Consider the following 13,392-nt stretch of genomic DNA (forward strand, 5'->3'; position numbering starts at 1 on the left):
AACATAATTACTGACTGCTGCTACTTAAGGATGCTTTTCTGACTATAATGAATTTCAGGGTAGAGTGGGGGTATTCTACAACTCTTAACAGTACAAGTAACTACTGCTTCGCTCCCACTGTAAAAAGCACATTGAATGCAAGAGAGAAAGCTACACTCTAGCGTTCATTTTGAATTAGTTACACTGAATTAAGTATCAGTACTTACTGATTTATTTGACAAAGTTGAGACCTGCAGACCATCCCTTAAGATTTGGTCAGGGAAGAATTCTGGACAACAGGCTTAGTTTAAATAAGTTGGGGGTGGGTCATCAGAAGGCATGGGAGCCCTAGGGGATTGGCAGTCTTGGCAGTATGGGATTGGGAAAGGGAACAATTCCCTTCCAAGGCAAGGCACAGGCTATTTGGCAAGGAGAGGTGATGTGCTCAGGGAGCCGGCTGAAGTGCGTGCAATAACGGGACCATTCAGGCAACTTGAGTTATGAGATGGGGCATCACGAAGGTCCAGGGCTCAGGCTGTTCGCAGAGGCTTGTGGTTCACCTGGCAAAAAACAACAGTGGTGACTGTGAACCAGGTACCTGTTCTCCCAGGCTCCCATCTGGACGAATGGGCTGCAGGGAAGACATTCTTACAGAAGTATTCTAGTTTTTCCTAGTACCCTATCTCACTGCCTTTGCCAAGCAGTCATTCAGATTCTTGCATGAGTGAAGAAAGGGGTGAAGGGGGCCAGATCTCTGCTTGTGCAGGCCCTCAGGGAGACTCCAAGGAACCCAGCTCAAAGGTCACTGATTCAGCTCAGTGTTTTTATTTACATAGGCATTTATTTAACACACTCTTCATATAGTACTATGTGCTAGACACTAAACACTCCAAGTATTTACCCATTTAATCCCCTTAACAATTCAACAGGGTGGTTACTTTTAATTGACCTGGCTTTAAGGTGAGGAAACAAGTGCAGAGTAGATGAACTTGTCTAAGGTCAGCTGGCATGCACTTCCGCCAGGATTCACACCACAACAGTCTGGCTCCAGATCCCACTCCCTGATCTCTACCATAACCAACAGGTGACTAAACGGGCACCAAGGAAAGCAGTGATACACCTGGAATTCAACGTCAACAGGCTGTAACCAGTTCCTTCTGCTAGTGGGTTAGTTCCCTGGTGACTCAGAAGATAGTCTGCCTGCAATGCAGGAGATCCAGGTTCGATCCCTGGGTCAAGAAGATCCCCTGGAGAAGGGCATGGCAACTCCAGTATTCTTGCCTGAAGAATTCCATGGACAGAGAAGCCTGGTGGACTACATACAGTTCATAGGGTTGGATAGAGTTGGACACGACTGAGCTACACACACACACAGAGCCAGCCACACACACACACAGCCACACACACACACACGTGTGTGTGTGACCAAGAAGAGCAGAGGCTCTAGAGACAGCAGGCCTGGGTTTGAAGCCCAGCTTCACCATGTATGAATGACACGGGCTAAACTGAAAGTTCAGTTTCTTCACTTTGTAAAACCCTACACACCCCAAAGGAAGTTTGATTTTAAAAAGTTTTCTAAACCATTTGTGCAGGAGCTTAGCACTCTGTCTGGCACATGGAAAGCAATGACTAAATGTCAGCAGCCCCAGGCCTCCTGGGTGCTAGCCCCATGCTGGGCCCGCTGTGTCATATGCCACAGGAACCTGGCAATTCGGCTCCCAGCCCCACCCTAGAAACCCTCACCTGGGAGATGCTGACGCCTGTGAGTCTCTCGACGCTCTCTGGCAGGCAGCTCAGGATGTCCAGCACTTCCCCGGTCACTTTGGCTGCTCCCATGGCCCCACTTCCACTGGACACCAGTGTGATCTTATTGGCTGAGGTCAAGGGACCACTGATCTCCTCTGCCACCTGGTAGGTAAGATGTCCACTCAGCACCAGGGTCTCACCACACCCATCCTAAGACTCCTTACTCTGGGTTTTAAGACCTGTGTTCTTCTCTTTTGTGAGCATCACCCTTCCTTGTTCTGGTCACTGGCTTGTAATTCCCACCCCTAATTCATGGCCCCTAGCCTGGTTCTCCCCGGCCCCTCGTTCCCTCCTGTCCCTCCTCTGCTCTTGTCCATATGCCCTCCACCACCCCCACCCCCAGCCCCACCCCAGACCTGGGGCAGCTTCTCCAGCAGCATGTCCAGCTGAGCAGCCTCCTGGTACAGCTGGAATGCTTCTGCCTTCTTGGCCATCTGCTCAGCCTCGGCCCTGGCTCGGGCCCCTATGGCAAAGGCCTCGGCTTCTCCACGCATCTGAGGAGGGTACAGGACACGTGAGATACGGTAGGTGAGGACGAGAGACCTCAGCACCAGCAGCACCCCACTCCTTCCATCAGTTGGCTAACTCACCCGCACAGCCTCGGCTTCTGCCTCCGCCTGCATGATCAGCTGGGACCTGGGCAAAGGGGAGTGGAGGGGGTAGTTGAAGAAGAGCCCTTGCTCTGGGAGAAAGACTCGGCAGAAGGAGGACAGGTAGAAAAGGCCTCAGCTTTTTGTCTGGGGGCGCCCAGGTGGTGAAAGAACCCTGAGAGGGGCAGGGAGGGGTGTTTACTTCTCTGCCTCCGCCAGGCGCTCCAGCTTGTAGCGCTCGGCTTCCGCCGGCTTGCGCACGCGGGCCTCCAGTTCCTTCTCCCGGCGGGCGATCTCCTGCTCCTGCACTGCCACCTGCTGGGCCCGCTCCACCACCTGCACCTGCACCCGCTGCTCCTCGATCTGCTGCTTCGTCTTGGCCACCTGCGTAGGAGGGATGCTCAGAGTCAGAGTTGCGGAGCAAGCGCCTGGGAAGCAGGGAGGGCCAAGGCTCCAGGGCAGGATGTTAACACAGAGCACACCACGTGCAGCTGGTCTCCGTGGGCTCAGCCGGCCCAGTGCAGTCCATTTCTGGGACAGATCTGAGGTATGGCCTGGGGAGGGGTCTGGTCCTCCCCATCAGGGCCAATATCCATGGTTAGGGCTGTTCCCCAGGCAGTCTTAGCTAGCTTCAGGGCTGGATAGGGCTGCAACCCAGCCCCTGTTTGCCCTCAGGCCAGGTGAAGCGTCCCTCCACTGAGCTCCCCATCCCCCTATTTCTCCACCAAGTCTTCCTGTAGAGTATGAGCGCCTGGAGGGCACTGCGCACATGGTGACCATCCCTCACCTCCAAGTCCAGCCATTTCTCTCCATCAGTGTAGCGGTTATCTTAGTGGCAACTGGCAACTGGCTTCTGAATAGCCTCTTGCCAGCTTTTGGGGAGTAGGGGGACGGTGTGTGTGTGTGTTTATCTTTTGTAGGTCGTCCAAATTCAAAATAAAAGTAAAGCAAGATCTCTTTCCACCTATTTCTCAAGCCACCTGGTTGGTTCCCTTCCTCTCAAACAACCACTGTGACCAGCTTGTTGTCTATCCTTCCAGGGCTACTGTATACATATACAAGGGTATGTATACATCATAGACTACTTCCTCAAGTAGTCTTCCTAAGTAAAGGCAGATTTCATTTTCTTATTCCTTGGAGAGTACAGGGGTCAGAAGGCTCTTGCCAACATGTCGGTGAGCAGAGGTCTGGAGGACGAACATACTTCTTGCCTCATTGCTCTGGCTTAGCCATGCACCATCTTGCCTGTGATATATCCACATGAGAGATGGAGCCCCTGCCTTTAAAGGGCCCATGTGTTCATTCCAGAGGAAGAGGGCTTCTAGACGTGGTACCTTGTCCTCTTTGACCCTAAAATTTCAAACCTGTTCCAAACTGGACTAGTTAACGCTTGACCTCAGGGTGCGGCATCATGGTGCTCCTGTGTTAGAGCCCCCACTTCCACCCCCTTCTTTCTCTTCTTTAGACCCAGCCTTCAGCCATTCCCTCAGAAAGAGTACATGGGATATATTTTTTGAGATCTTGCTTCTGTGGGTTTTTGATTTTGTTCTTCTATTTGAATGATGATTAAGTTGAGTACAGGTTGTGAAAGTCAAAGTGTTAGTCGCTAAGTTGCGCCTGACTCTTTGCAACCCCATGGACTGGTAGTCCACCAGGCTCCTCTGTCCATGAGATTCTCCGAGCAAGAATACTGGAGTGGGTTGCCATTCCCTTCTCCAGGGGATCTTCACAACACAAGAATCAAACCAGGGTCTCCTGCATTGCAGGTAGAGTCTTTACAGCCTGAGCCACCAGGGAAGCCCCCTGAGTTCAGTTTACTATGCTGTTATTAATTTTCCACCAGAATTTTGAAGGCATTGCTCCATGGTCCTCTAGCTTCTTGAGAAATCTGAAGTCATTCTGCTGCTTGACATCTCTTCATTCTCTCTGGAAGCTTTTAGTTCTTTAATCCTTGGTGTTCTGAAATTTCAGTGATGTGCTTCAAGGCAGATGTTTTTCATCCACTATGTTAGGTACTTGGTGGATCATTTAATCTAGAAAGTCAGATAAACATGTCTGATTTTTTTCACTGATGATTTCCTTCCATTTTGTTCTGTTGAGTCTCCTGGTCTGGCCTCTAATATTCTTTCCTAATTTTTCCATCTGTTTTGTTCTATCTTCTGACAAATTTATTAGAATTTCTCTTCCATTGTTTTTTTTTTTCCCCCATTTCTACCACCTTATTAATTTCTAAAAGCTCTTTGTTTTCTACGTCCTGATTTGCTGGATATGAATTATTCTTTTATCTTACTGAGGATATTACTTTTAAAGCTTTCTTCTCTCTGCATAGCACATATCCTTCAAACTGCTTTGCTCTGCTTGTGGTTTTGGCCTGTCCTTCTTGTTGCAGGATCCTTCATATGTCAGGGAGTCCATGCTTGTCTGCTCACCGCGAGGAAGGTCAGAAACACTGAAGGGAAGCTCTGGGTATGTGGGTGAGGCTCGGAGGCTTTCCGCTTCACTCTAGGGTGACCTGGGTAGTTCATCTGCTGAGGAACCTCTGATTCAGGACCTGCAAGTCTTTCATATTGGATTGGTCATGTTCCTCAGAGCAATCTTTTGATCTCTTCTTTGGAATATGCGGGTTCTGGGAGCCATGTGGAATAAGGGGCTGGAGAAGCGGTCGGTATTCAGCATTCAATAGGCAGTCTCTTCATGCCTGTTACTGGGAGAGGGAGCATCACTCAGAGGCAGACAGCTCTGAGAAGTCACTTTTCACCTGTTTCTCCTTATTTCAACCAACTTATCCCAGCTCCAGAGGCCCCTGGTACTGACAACTTCTGTGCCTCAGGTCATTTCATTGTTTTCTCCCCTGCAGCTTTGTGCTCAGCTGTCTCAGACACTTCTTGAGTCGTCAGTTGCCCCGACTTTCCAGCTTCCACAGTGATGCCATGGTTTCTGTTCCTTCTGTTCCTATTCGCTCCACCTTTTTTTTTTCTCTCCCAATTACTCTATGTGAATTTAATGAGATTTTAAGAGGGAGTGCAATTAGCTGCATTTATGCCATTCACAGCTTTGACAAACCTAATTCATCTTCTTGCTTCCTCTGTTTTCTTTTGACAATCAATTCTCGATGCAGCAGCTGGACTAATCTTTGTAAAAATGTAAACTAGACCAGAGTACTTCCCTTCCTGAGGTTCTCCAATAGTTTCCCATCGTGCTTTGAATCTTCTTCTAAGTGTCCATCTGTTGTTGTGTGCTTGGTTGCTCAGTCGTGTCCTACTCTTTGCGACCCCATGGACTGTAACCCACCAGGCTCCTTTGTCCACAGTGATTCTCCAGGCAAGAATACTGGCTCCCCAAACCCTAGGAGATCTGCTTCCCTCTGCCTCTCCTCACTCACAGCACACCAGTCATGCTGGATCAGAAACCTCCTTTGTGTTCCTGGGACACAACCCCTCTTTTTTACATCAAGATCTTTGCATGTGCTAGTCCCCTGCCTAGTCTCTTGCCATATATATAAATTCTATTTGAACAGCACTGGACTAGAACATTCTTAGCTCGCAACTCTTTACATTGCTGGCTCTTTCTCATCTTCAGGGTTATCTTATATATCATTTTCTCACAGAAGGTTTCTCTGATCATCCCCAACCTAACAGAATACCCCTCCAATAGAATACCACCAATTTATTTCCTTCATAGCAGTTAAACAACTTAATTAGAGTCAATGAAGATTATTTGCTTATTAGTTGTCTCATATATTATAATGTAAAGCTCCATGAGGGCAGGAATTTTATTCTCTCATTCATACTTATATACTCACCTCCAAAACAATGCCTGGCATATAGTAGGCATTTAATAGATCTCTGTTGAATAAATCCTTATTTTTCCAGCACCTAGCACAAAGTCTGACACAAAACGAGGGACTAATAAAAGTTGAACAGAACCCAAACCAGGCTATCCTTTGATTAGCAGACAAGGAAAGCCATGTTGAGAAGATAAAGTCCCACCCAAGCTGGTGGTTTTCACTAAATCAATGCTTCTCAAACTTCAATGTGTACATGAATCACCTAGAGATTTTGTTAAAATATAGATTCTGATTTGGTCTGTTGGGCTGGAGCCTCGGATTTTGTATTTATAACAAGCTCCCCAGGGATGTGCTGTTGCTGGGAGGCAGACCACACTTTGAGCAGCGAGTACTATGCCACACTCAGGCACCTATCAAGCCACCCAGGGATTTAATATCATAACTAAAGATGTGTTACACTTAATGCTTTCAGCCTACACCAACTCTTGGCAAAAATGAATTTCATAATATTGGGTAAAGGTCTCAAAGTACAGTTGATTCTCATTATTCATGGTAGTTCCGGTTTTCATAAAGTAGCCATGAACACTGAATTAACAAATACTTATTGTGGGATCTTAGTTCCCCAACCAGGGATCGACCCCTGCACTGGAAGCACAGAGTTTTAACCACTGGATTGTCAGGGAAGTCCTATATATCTTTGTTTTATGTATTTCTGCGTAAAGACACCATATGTAATGTATTTGTTGATTCATTAGCAATGAACTCACATCCAACAGCACTATAACTCATGCCCGAAAGCAGCTTATCTAACACACGTATTTTCTCCATCAAGCACATCAAGTCTTCTTGGACTTAGGAACGCTAGATGGCACTTAGCACTACACTTGGGGGCATTTTGAACTGTGAAATCACCAACACAGAGCACAAAAGTGCAAAATATGTAGCAGTGAATATACTGCGAAAATGACATTGTTTACAGTAGGAGATAAAACAAGAAGGAAAAAACATCTTGTTCAACCTCAACTGAGAGGCACGTTATCAGGCAACTCAAATTTTTCTCCACTCTGTGCATGTCTGCAAATGGTCATCAAGACAAAGAGCACTAGGGAAACCAGTGCTCATTTAGCATTAGCTCTTTAAAACATTTTAGCATTGAGGCAAATTCTCAAATACAAGATCTGCGAATGATGAGGATCAACTACACTTTGCTGCATTATCAAGGCCCCCACAGGTCACTTTGTGGGATTCAGAGCCCAGGTCCATGTTTCTCTTCCTCACACCCTCTGTGATCGCCAGGGCTGCTGGGAGCCTTGGAGGACTGCTGTGCAAATGAGAAAAAGGCACCTGTTCCTCTGGGGAGATGCAGACCCATTCACAATGCACAGCTTGGGGAGTGGAGCACAGGCCGATCTGAGCTCTGGTTCACCCTTCATCCAGGTGCCCTTGCCCAGGACACAACCCGCCCCAAGCCCATGATCAGCCCTATCTACACCCCCTTTCTAGGCCTTTTCTTTGCTTTTCAGCTGAAACATTTAGGTCTTTTAAATCTTCCTCATATGGAGGAGTTGGGTCAGAAACTGAGAGTCAAAATAAGGGGATCAAAGTCAGGATATGAGAGAGAGTGGTGGCCTGAGAAGAACAGGGAGGGAGTGAAGTCCAGCCTGGCCGCAGGGCCAGCATGGGGACTCTGACCTGAAGTTGGTAGGCCAGGTCAGCCTGTGCTCGGCGCGTGTTGACTTCGATGTCGTATGCGGCCTTCTTCAGCTCGTAGTCCCTCTGTGCCTTGGCCATCTCAATCTCACTCAGGTACTGAGCAGACACCTTTTCCTGCTTGGCTTTGGCCTCCTGTTCATGCAGAGATTGGGTAGGACATCAGAGTAGGCAGAAAGCCCAAGGGAGACAGCCTGCTCTCCGCCGAGCTCCTCCATCTTTGCCCTGGGCCCGGCCTCATCTACATCCTCTGCCAACCCTGCTCCACTGGCCCTCACGCCACCCCCTCTCCCATCAGGTACACAAAAAGCCCTCGGAGACCAAGCAACCCCCAGCTCTCTCACCCGGATCCCGGCATCTCTTTTGGCCTCTGCTTCCCCAATCCGAGCATCTTTTTGGACCTGAGCTGTTCGAGCCTTCCCCAAGGAGTGCAAATAGTCCTGTGGGAGAGATGCAGATGTCACAATCCTCAGGAGGGAAGGTTTACCAGATGGGAGCAGGGAAGTAGGGAGGACCAACTGCTGAGGTTTACCTGATCGTCGTGAATGTCCTTCAGGGTATAGCTGACCACGCTGATGCCCATGTTGACCAGGTCTGAGGAGGCCACTTTGAAAACCTGCTCTGAGAATTTCTGCCTGTCCTTATAGATTTCCTGGGATAACAGGATGGAAAGAAGAGGGAAGGGACGTGTTCAGATCCTCTGGCCACCGTCTTCCTCAGACTAGTTGGGTTCTTAGGCCCCTTGCACTCTGGCATCCCTTCCCGATCTCTCCCTGCCCTTAGGCCCACCTCCACGGTCATGTGGGCCATGATAGCCCTCTGGTGGCCCTCCAGTGTCTCCAGCGCGATGTGGGCGATCTCTGCCTCCGTCTTCCCCAGGAACATCTGGCAGGCGGCGGCCAGCATCTCCTTGTTCTGGCCCTGGATCTTTACCTGTAGCCACAACAGAGTTGGGGAGGGTGTGGGGAAGACCTCCTGAAACCAGAGTAGAGGCAGGGAGAGTCAGGTGCCTTGGGGATCCCTGGAGAAGTGGAGACTCGCAGAGAAATTTCTCCACAGGCAGAGATAGGGAAAGCCAATGTGAGAAGATTCTTAATGTCTGGGGACACAGAAGATGCTGGGTAGGGGAGTGGGCTTTGGGGGAAAGGCTCTGAAAGCCTCACCTGGGCAATGCCAGTGACTGAGATGGGGACCCCATGGCGAGTGTAAACCTTTTCACTCTTGACATTGAGGGTCAGTGTGTTGAGTGAGATCCTAAGGGAAAGAGAAGGGATGGACAGCGTGAAAAGGAAGAAAGGGAGAAAACGGGGGTTCCCTTTCCCCAGTTTTCTTGCTACCTACCTTTGGATTTGCTGGATGCAGGGCAGGACAAAGACACGGCCTCCAGCCACCATGACTGGGGGGCTCCGGCAGAAACCTGCAAGGGGAGGGGGCAGTGAGCTGTGGTGACCTGTGGCCGCGGTAGAGCTGTAACGTGGGGAGACAGAACTTGGGAAGGGAGCGCGGAGCAACCTCCACGAGGAAAGCTGGAAGCTGACAGGGGCCAGGGGCAGTCCAGGCCTTGGAAGGCTACACAAGGAATAATCACAAGTGGGTGGCATGCAGCCATCGTGGGCGGGGTGGACAGAAGGCCTGGCTCTGGGGAACTGGTAGGGAGACAGGGAAGAGACCTCTGCAGGGACTTCCTCTGAAGGGACCTCTGCAGGGGGGGCTCACTGGCTGAGCAGAAAACAATACTTACCGGAGACCACCATGGCCTCATTTGGGCCACAGGTGAAAAACATGGCTCAGGCTGGAGCTGGAGGAGGGGGAGAGAAAGCCTTTGCGGATGCGAAGGTGCGCCGCTCAATCCACAAGAGCGAACTCTTTCCCTTTCCAGTCAGTCACGCCCAGCCTGCAGACGCCGAGGCCCAGGCTCTTCCGCAACCCCGGATACGCTAAGGCTTTTCCTGTGAAATTTCGCAGACAGCCAGAGATTCTCAGCCGCTCACCGCGCCCCACCTTCAGTGATATGAAGCTCTCTGGACCCGGAGAGGTCCCCAGACCCTTGCGTTACCCTCCCTGTTCCTCTGCAACCCACTCCATCTCCCCTCCCCCACCTACCTTCCCGGACTCGGGCGGCGGCCGGGCTGGGGTCCCAGGGAGGGCGGGGCTACGTAGGGGACCTGGGAGTCTAGCAGATGCCACCCGCGTAGGGTCTCCCTGGGAGCTGGGCCCGCGCCCCCAACCCAGCCGCACCCTGTTGCTGCTGCAGACGCGACCCCGCCCCCCGCGGAGGACCACCCCCTCCACCCCACCCCCGACCTCGGGCGTCCGACCCGCCCCTTTCCTGGCAGGCCCAGCTCAGATCCGCAGCCCTCGAGAGCAGCAGAAGCGGTCCCGGGAAGGGGGAGGAGGCCCCACTTAGCCGCTCTGGGGCCGGAAGTCCCGCCCAGGCCGCCCCACGCCCCGCCCCGTGCGGCGTGACTTCCCTGAGTCCCGCACCCGGGGAGAGGGAGATTGACTCATGTCGGATTTGCCCCTTGTCAACTGAGAAAAACCGCAGATTGGGCAACGACTGACAGCATCCGGTCACAAGATGCTGAGTTCCGTGGCTCCGGGAGGAGGGACTCAGGGGCCCGGGGAGGAGCACCGGCTAGGGACTTGACCGCGGCTCCTCCTCCTCCTGGCGCCTTGAGGAGAGTGGGGGACCGCCACTTGTAAAGAGACACTTACATGACTGCAGACAGTAAATCAAGTTTATTTGTGTTCATAGAACATACGGGGCGACCCCAGAGCAGCCTCCTGACAGCCCACCGACCCCGCAGCCACCCCTCTGGAGGCAACTTCAAGGAGAGTGTAGGCCAGGGACCTTATTCTCAACGGTTCCCCGAATCTTCACAGACTCGCGAGTTGAGATGCTGGAGGACTGAGAGTGTCACTGCGACCCACCACCATCCTTGACTCCCAGCCTGGGCGCCTTCTCGACCTGGGTTTCCTCCATCCCTTTTCCCGGCCTCGCTCAGTTCTGGGTGCTTGCCTCCACCAACCCCACAGAGCCCAATAAATACCCAGAGACCTGTATTTGCAGCAAGGTGCACATCTCGCACTCCTGCATAAGTTAAAATAAATATTACATACACCCCTCCATCACCTAGGGGGACACACATAAATACACATAAATATTATTAGGAGCAATGAGAAATAAGTTAACGACGCACTCATTCCCCACCCGGCCTAGCCCCGGCGTGCCGGTGCCTGTCTCTCCCAGGCTCGGACTGGCGTCTCCGCCGTAGTGTTCTGAGTGCGAGTTGCCTCGCGAGTCCCAGTTTGGGATACGCTCTCGCGCACCAGGTACACCCAGTGTTTCTTGGTTTTTCAGGTTCTTTGGGGGGAGGTGGGGAGTCCCGGTTAGAAGGCGGCCGGGTGTTGCTGGAGAAAAGTGCTGAGATCCAAAGCGTAGTCCGAGGGCTCCGAGGTCAGATTAAGGGGCTCGAAGACCGGGGTTGCAGCGGTGGGCGCGGGGGACGGCGCGCTGGAGGTGTCCTCCGGGGCCAGGGGTGCAGACACACTGTCTTCAGCCATTAAGATCTGGCAGAAGATGATGGTCAGCAGGACAAAGAGCAGCCTTTTGGCAGGGTTCGGTTCCTCGACTGGCAGCTGACGCCGGACCTGAGGGGAGATGATAAAAAGAACAGGTAAGATCGGGGCCCCGGCGTCCAGTGGTTCACCCTCCTCTTCCCCCGGGACTGTCCACTTCGGCGACACTCACCACTCGTGGGTAGAGGACCCTACGGCTGCGCTTTCGATGCCCGCGGGTGGCGCTAGGGCGCGCAGCGGGGGCCACCGCGGGCTCCGGGAGAGGGTCGAAGGTGAAGATCTCGGGACCGGAGCCCCGTCGGGGTCCCGGGCTGGCGGAGGAAACCGGGGTCGGAGCCCGCAGGACGGTCATGGTGGGGAGGGAGCTGCGAGAGTGACACATTGTGCGCTGAGCTGAGCCGAAGGACGAGTGGCCCCGCAATCCCGCAGAGCTAGTTATGTACCCCGAGAACTGGGCGGGCCCTTCTCAACTCCACCCTGGGCTGGGAGCGGTTGGACGGTCGGCTGGAAATTCCGAAGATTAAGCATAGAGAGGGGGCGGAGACTTGGCTAGTGCCAACCGTAGGCACTCCTCAAGTGTGTGTTGTGAGTTGTGAGTGGAGGCGGGTGAAATCCCAGACTGCGGGCACATGTCAGGACATGTGGCAGCTGGAGAGGGGCCCACAGACAGTTTGAGACGGTTCAGCCACAAATCCCCATCTCTGGGGACGTGCAGAAAGGCTTACATAAGGAAGTCTGGCCCTCTTGCTACAGTCCTGATCCAGCAGAGTCTAGGAACCACAGTTACAGTGCATATTCACACGTTTGTAGGGACTCAGGAAACAGCAGCCAGGGGGGAAGTCATTAAGAAACAGTCAAGAAGCCCAAGAGAAATGAAACACACTAGCACACACAGGCACAAGTCTGTCTGCTTTAGCTCGCGCACACACACACACACCATGTTGTAGAGGTGGAAAAATTTCTCCTTTTCTTCCAGTTTCTTTGGCTGGTTCAATAATTAAATTGACCTAGGACAGATTAACAGGAGAGAACAAATTTAATCGCATACTTAACAGGAGCCCAAGAAAACTTGGGACTCAAAGGCAGTCAGGCAATTGAAGTTTATATGCCATCTTTAGCTAAGGAATGGGAAAGAGGCCTGGGGCTTGAAGGGGAGGTGGGTAATTCACAGGAAGATGAGAAGAGCAGGTGATTGCTAATGAGATGTTTGTCCTGCCAAACAGGTTAGTTTTTCCGGTCAATGTTATCGCTGGACCAGGCCCCCTACCTCAGTTATTTAGGCCGTGAAGTCAGAGGTGCAAGGCTTCTCTTGATTCTGCTGGATCTTGATTGCTCCAAATAATTCACATGCCAGAGGAGCACATTTTGGGTGGCATATTCTGTCCCCCTTCAACATTCATATTACATACACACATGCACAGAACAAAAGTGCAGAGACTGCACAGGGGCAACCCCACAATGTGCAGAAATGTGCATTCATGGCTGGAGCAGAGGACCACAAAATACAAAGGCAAGAAGTGAGCAGCCACCTGGGTTTAAGTTTATATGAAGAACATTTAAACTGTGAGACATTATGCAAATGTTGTGGTGATGATAATAATGCAAGAGAGAATGGACACATTTTCATAACTGCCTTAGAGACAGCTGCTCTGGACACAGAATTTAACATCTTCTGAGCATTCAACAGGGCCAGTGTGTGTGTGTGTGCGCTAAGTTGCTTCAGTCATGTCCAACTCTGCAACCCTATGGACTGCAGCCTGCCAGGCTCCTCTGTCCATGGGATTCTCCAGGCAAGAATACTGAAGTGGGTTGCTATTTCCTCCTACAGGGGATCTTCCCAACCCAGGGATTGAATCTGTATCTCTTATGTCTCCTGCATTGACAGGCAGGTTCTTTACCACTAGTGCCACCTGGGAAGCCCCAACAGGGCCAGACACCCTG

The 13,392-nt window shown here is 51.5% G+C and overlaps 2 protein-coding genes across 6 annotated transcripts; both read right to left on the reverse strand.

The window, feature by feature from the left end:
• Positions 1 to 188: 188 nt before the first annotated feature.
• Positions 189 to 10,193, reverse strand: FLOT1 (flotillin 1). 5 transcript variants are annotated; one of them, XM_006052321.4, is made up of 13 exons: positions 10,177 to 10,193; positions 9,614 to 9,821; positions 9,214 to 9,289; positions 9,036 to 9,126; positions 8,662 to 8,805; positions 8,405 to 8,524; positions 8,217 to 8,312; positions 7,855 to 8,007; positions 2,578 to 2,759; positions 2,376 to 2,421; positions 2,142 to 2,279; positions 1,723 to 1,887; positions 189 to 539 (listed from the first exon to the last, which is right to left on the reverse strand). In XM_006052321.4, the coding sequence occupies exons 2-13, from the start codon at positions 9,654 to 9,656 to the stop codon at positions 510 to 512; spliced, it is 1,284 nt and encodes a 427-aa protein (XP_006052383.2). In that variant the 5' UTR covers positions 9,657 to 9,821; positions 10,177 to 10,193; the 3' UTR covers positions 189 to 509. The 5 variants fall into 5 exon arrangements, with proteins under 5 accessions (XP_006052383.2, XP_025116325.2, XP_006052382.2 ...); XM_025260540.3 differs by lacking the exon at positions 10,177 to 10,193 and adding an exon at positions 9,976 to 10,157 and having other exon boundaries at positions 9,614 to 9,670; XM_006052320.4 differs by lacking the exon at positions 10,177 to 10,193 and adding an exon at positions 9,976 to 10,157.
• A 403-nt stretch (positions 10,194 to 10,596) lies between these two features.
• On the reverse strand, positions 10,597 to 11,872 carry IER3 (immediate early response 3). Its single transcript, XM_006052319.3, has 2 exons — positions 11,624 to 11,872; positions 10,597 to 11,523 (listed from the first exon to the last, which is right to left on the reverse strand). The coding sequence occupies exons 1-2, from the start codon at positions 11,831 to 11,833 to the stop codon at positions 11,263 to 11,265; spliced, it is 471 nt and encodes a 156-aa protein (XP_006052381.2). The 5' UTR covers positions 11,834 to 11,872; the 3' UTR covers positions 10,597 to 11,262.
• Between the last annotated feature and the right edge of the window lie 1,520 nt (positions 11,873 to 13,392).

Source organism: Bubalus bubalis, chromosome 2, assembly GCF_019923935.1.
Source record: "Bubalus bubalis isolate 160015118507 breed Murrah chromosome 2, NDDB_SH_1, whole genome shotgun sequence".
Lineage (NCBI taxonomy): Eukaryota > Metazoa > Chordata > Mammalia > Artiodactyla > Bovidae > Bubalus > Bubalus bubalis.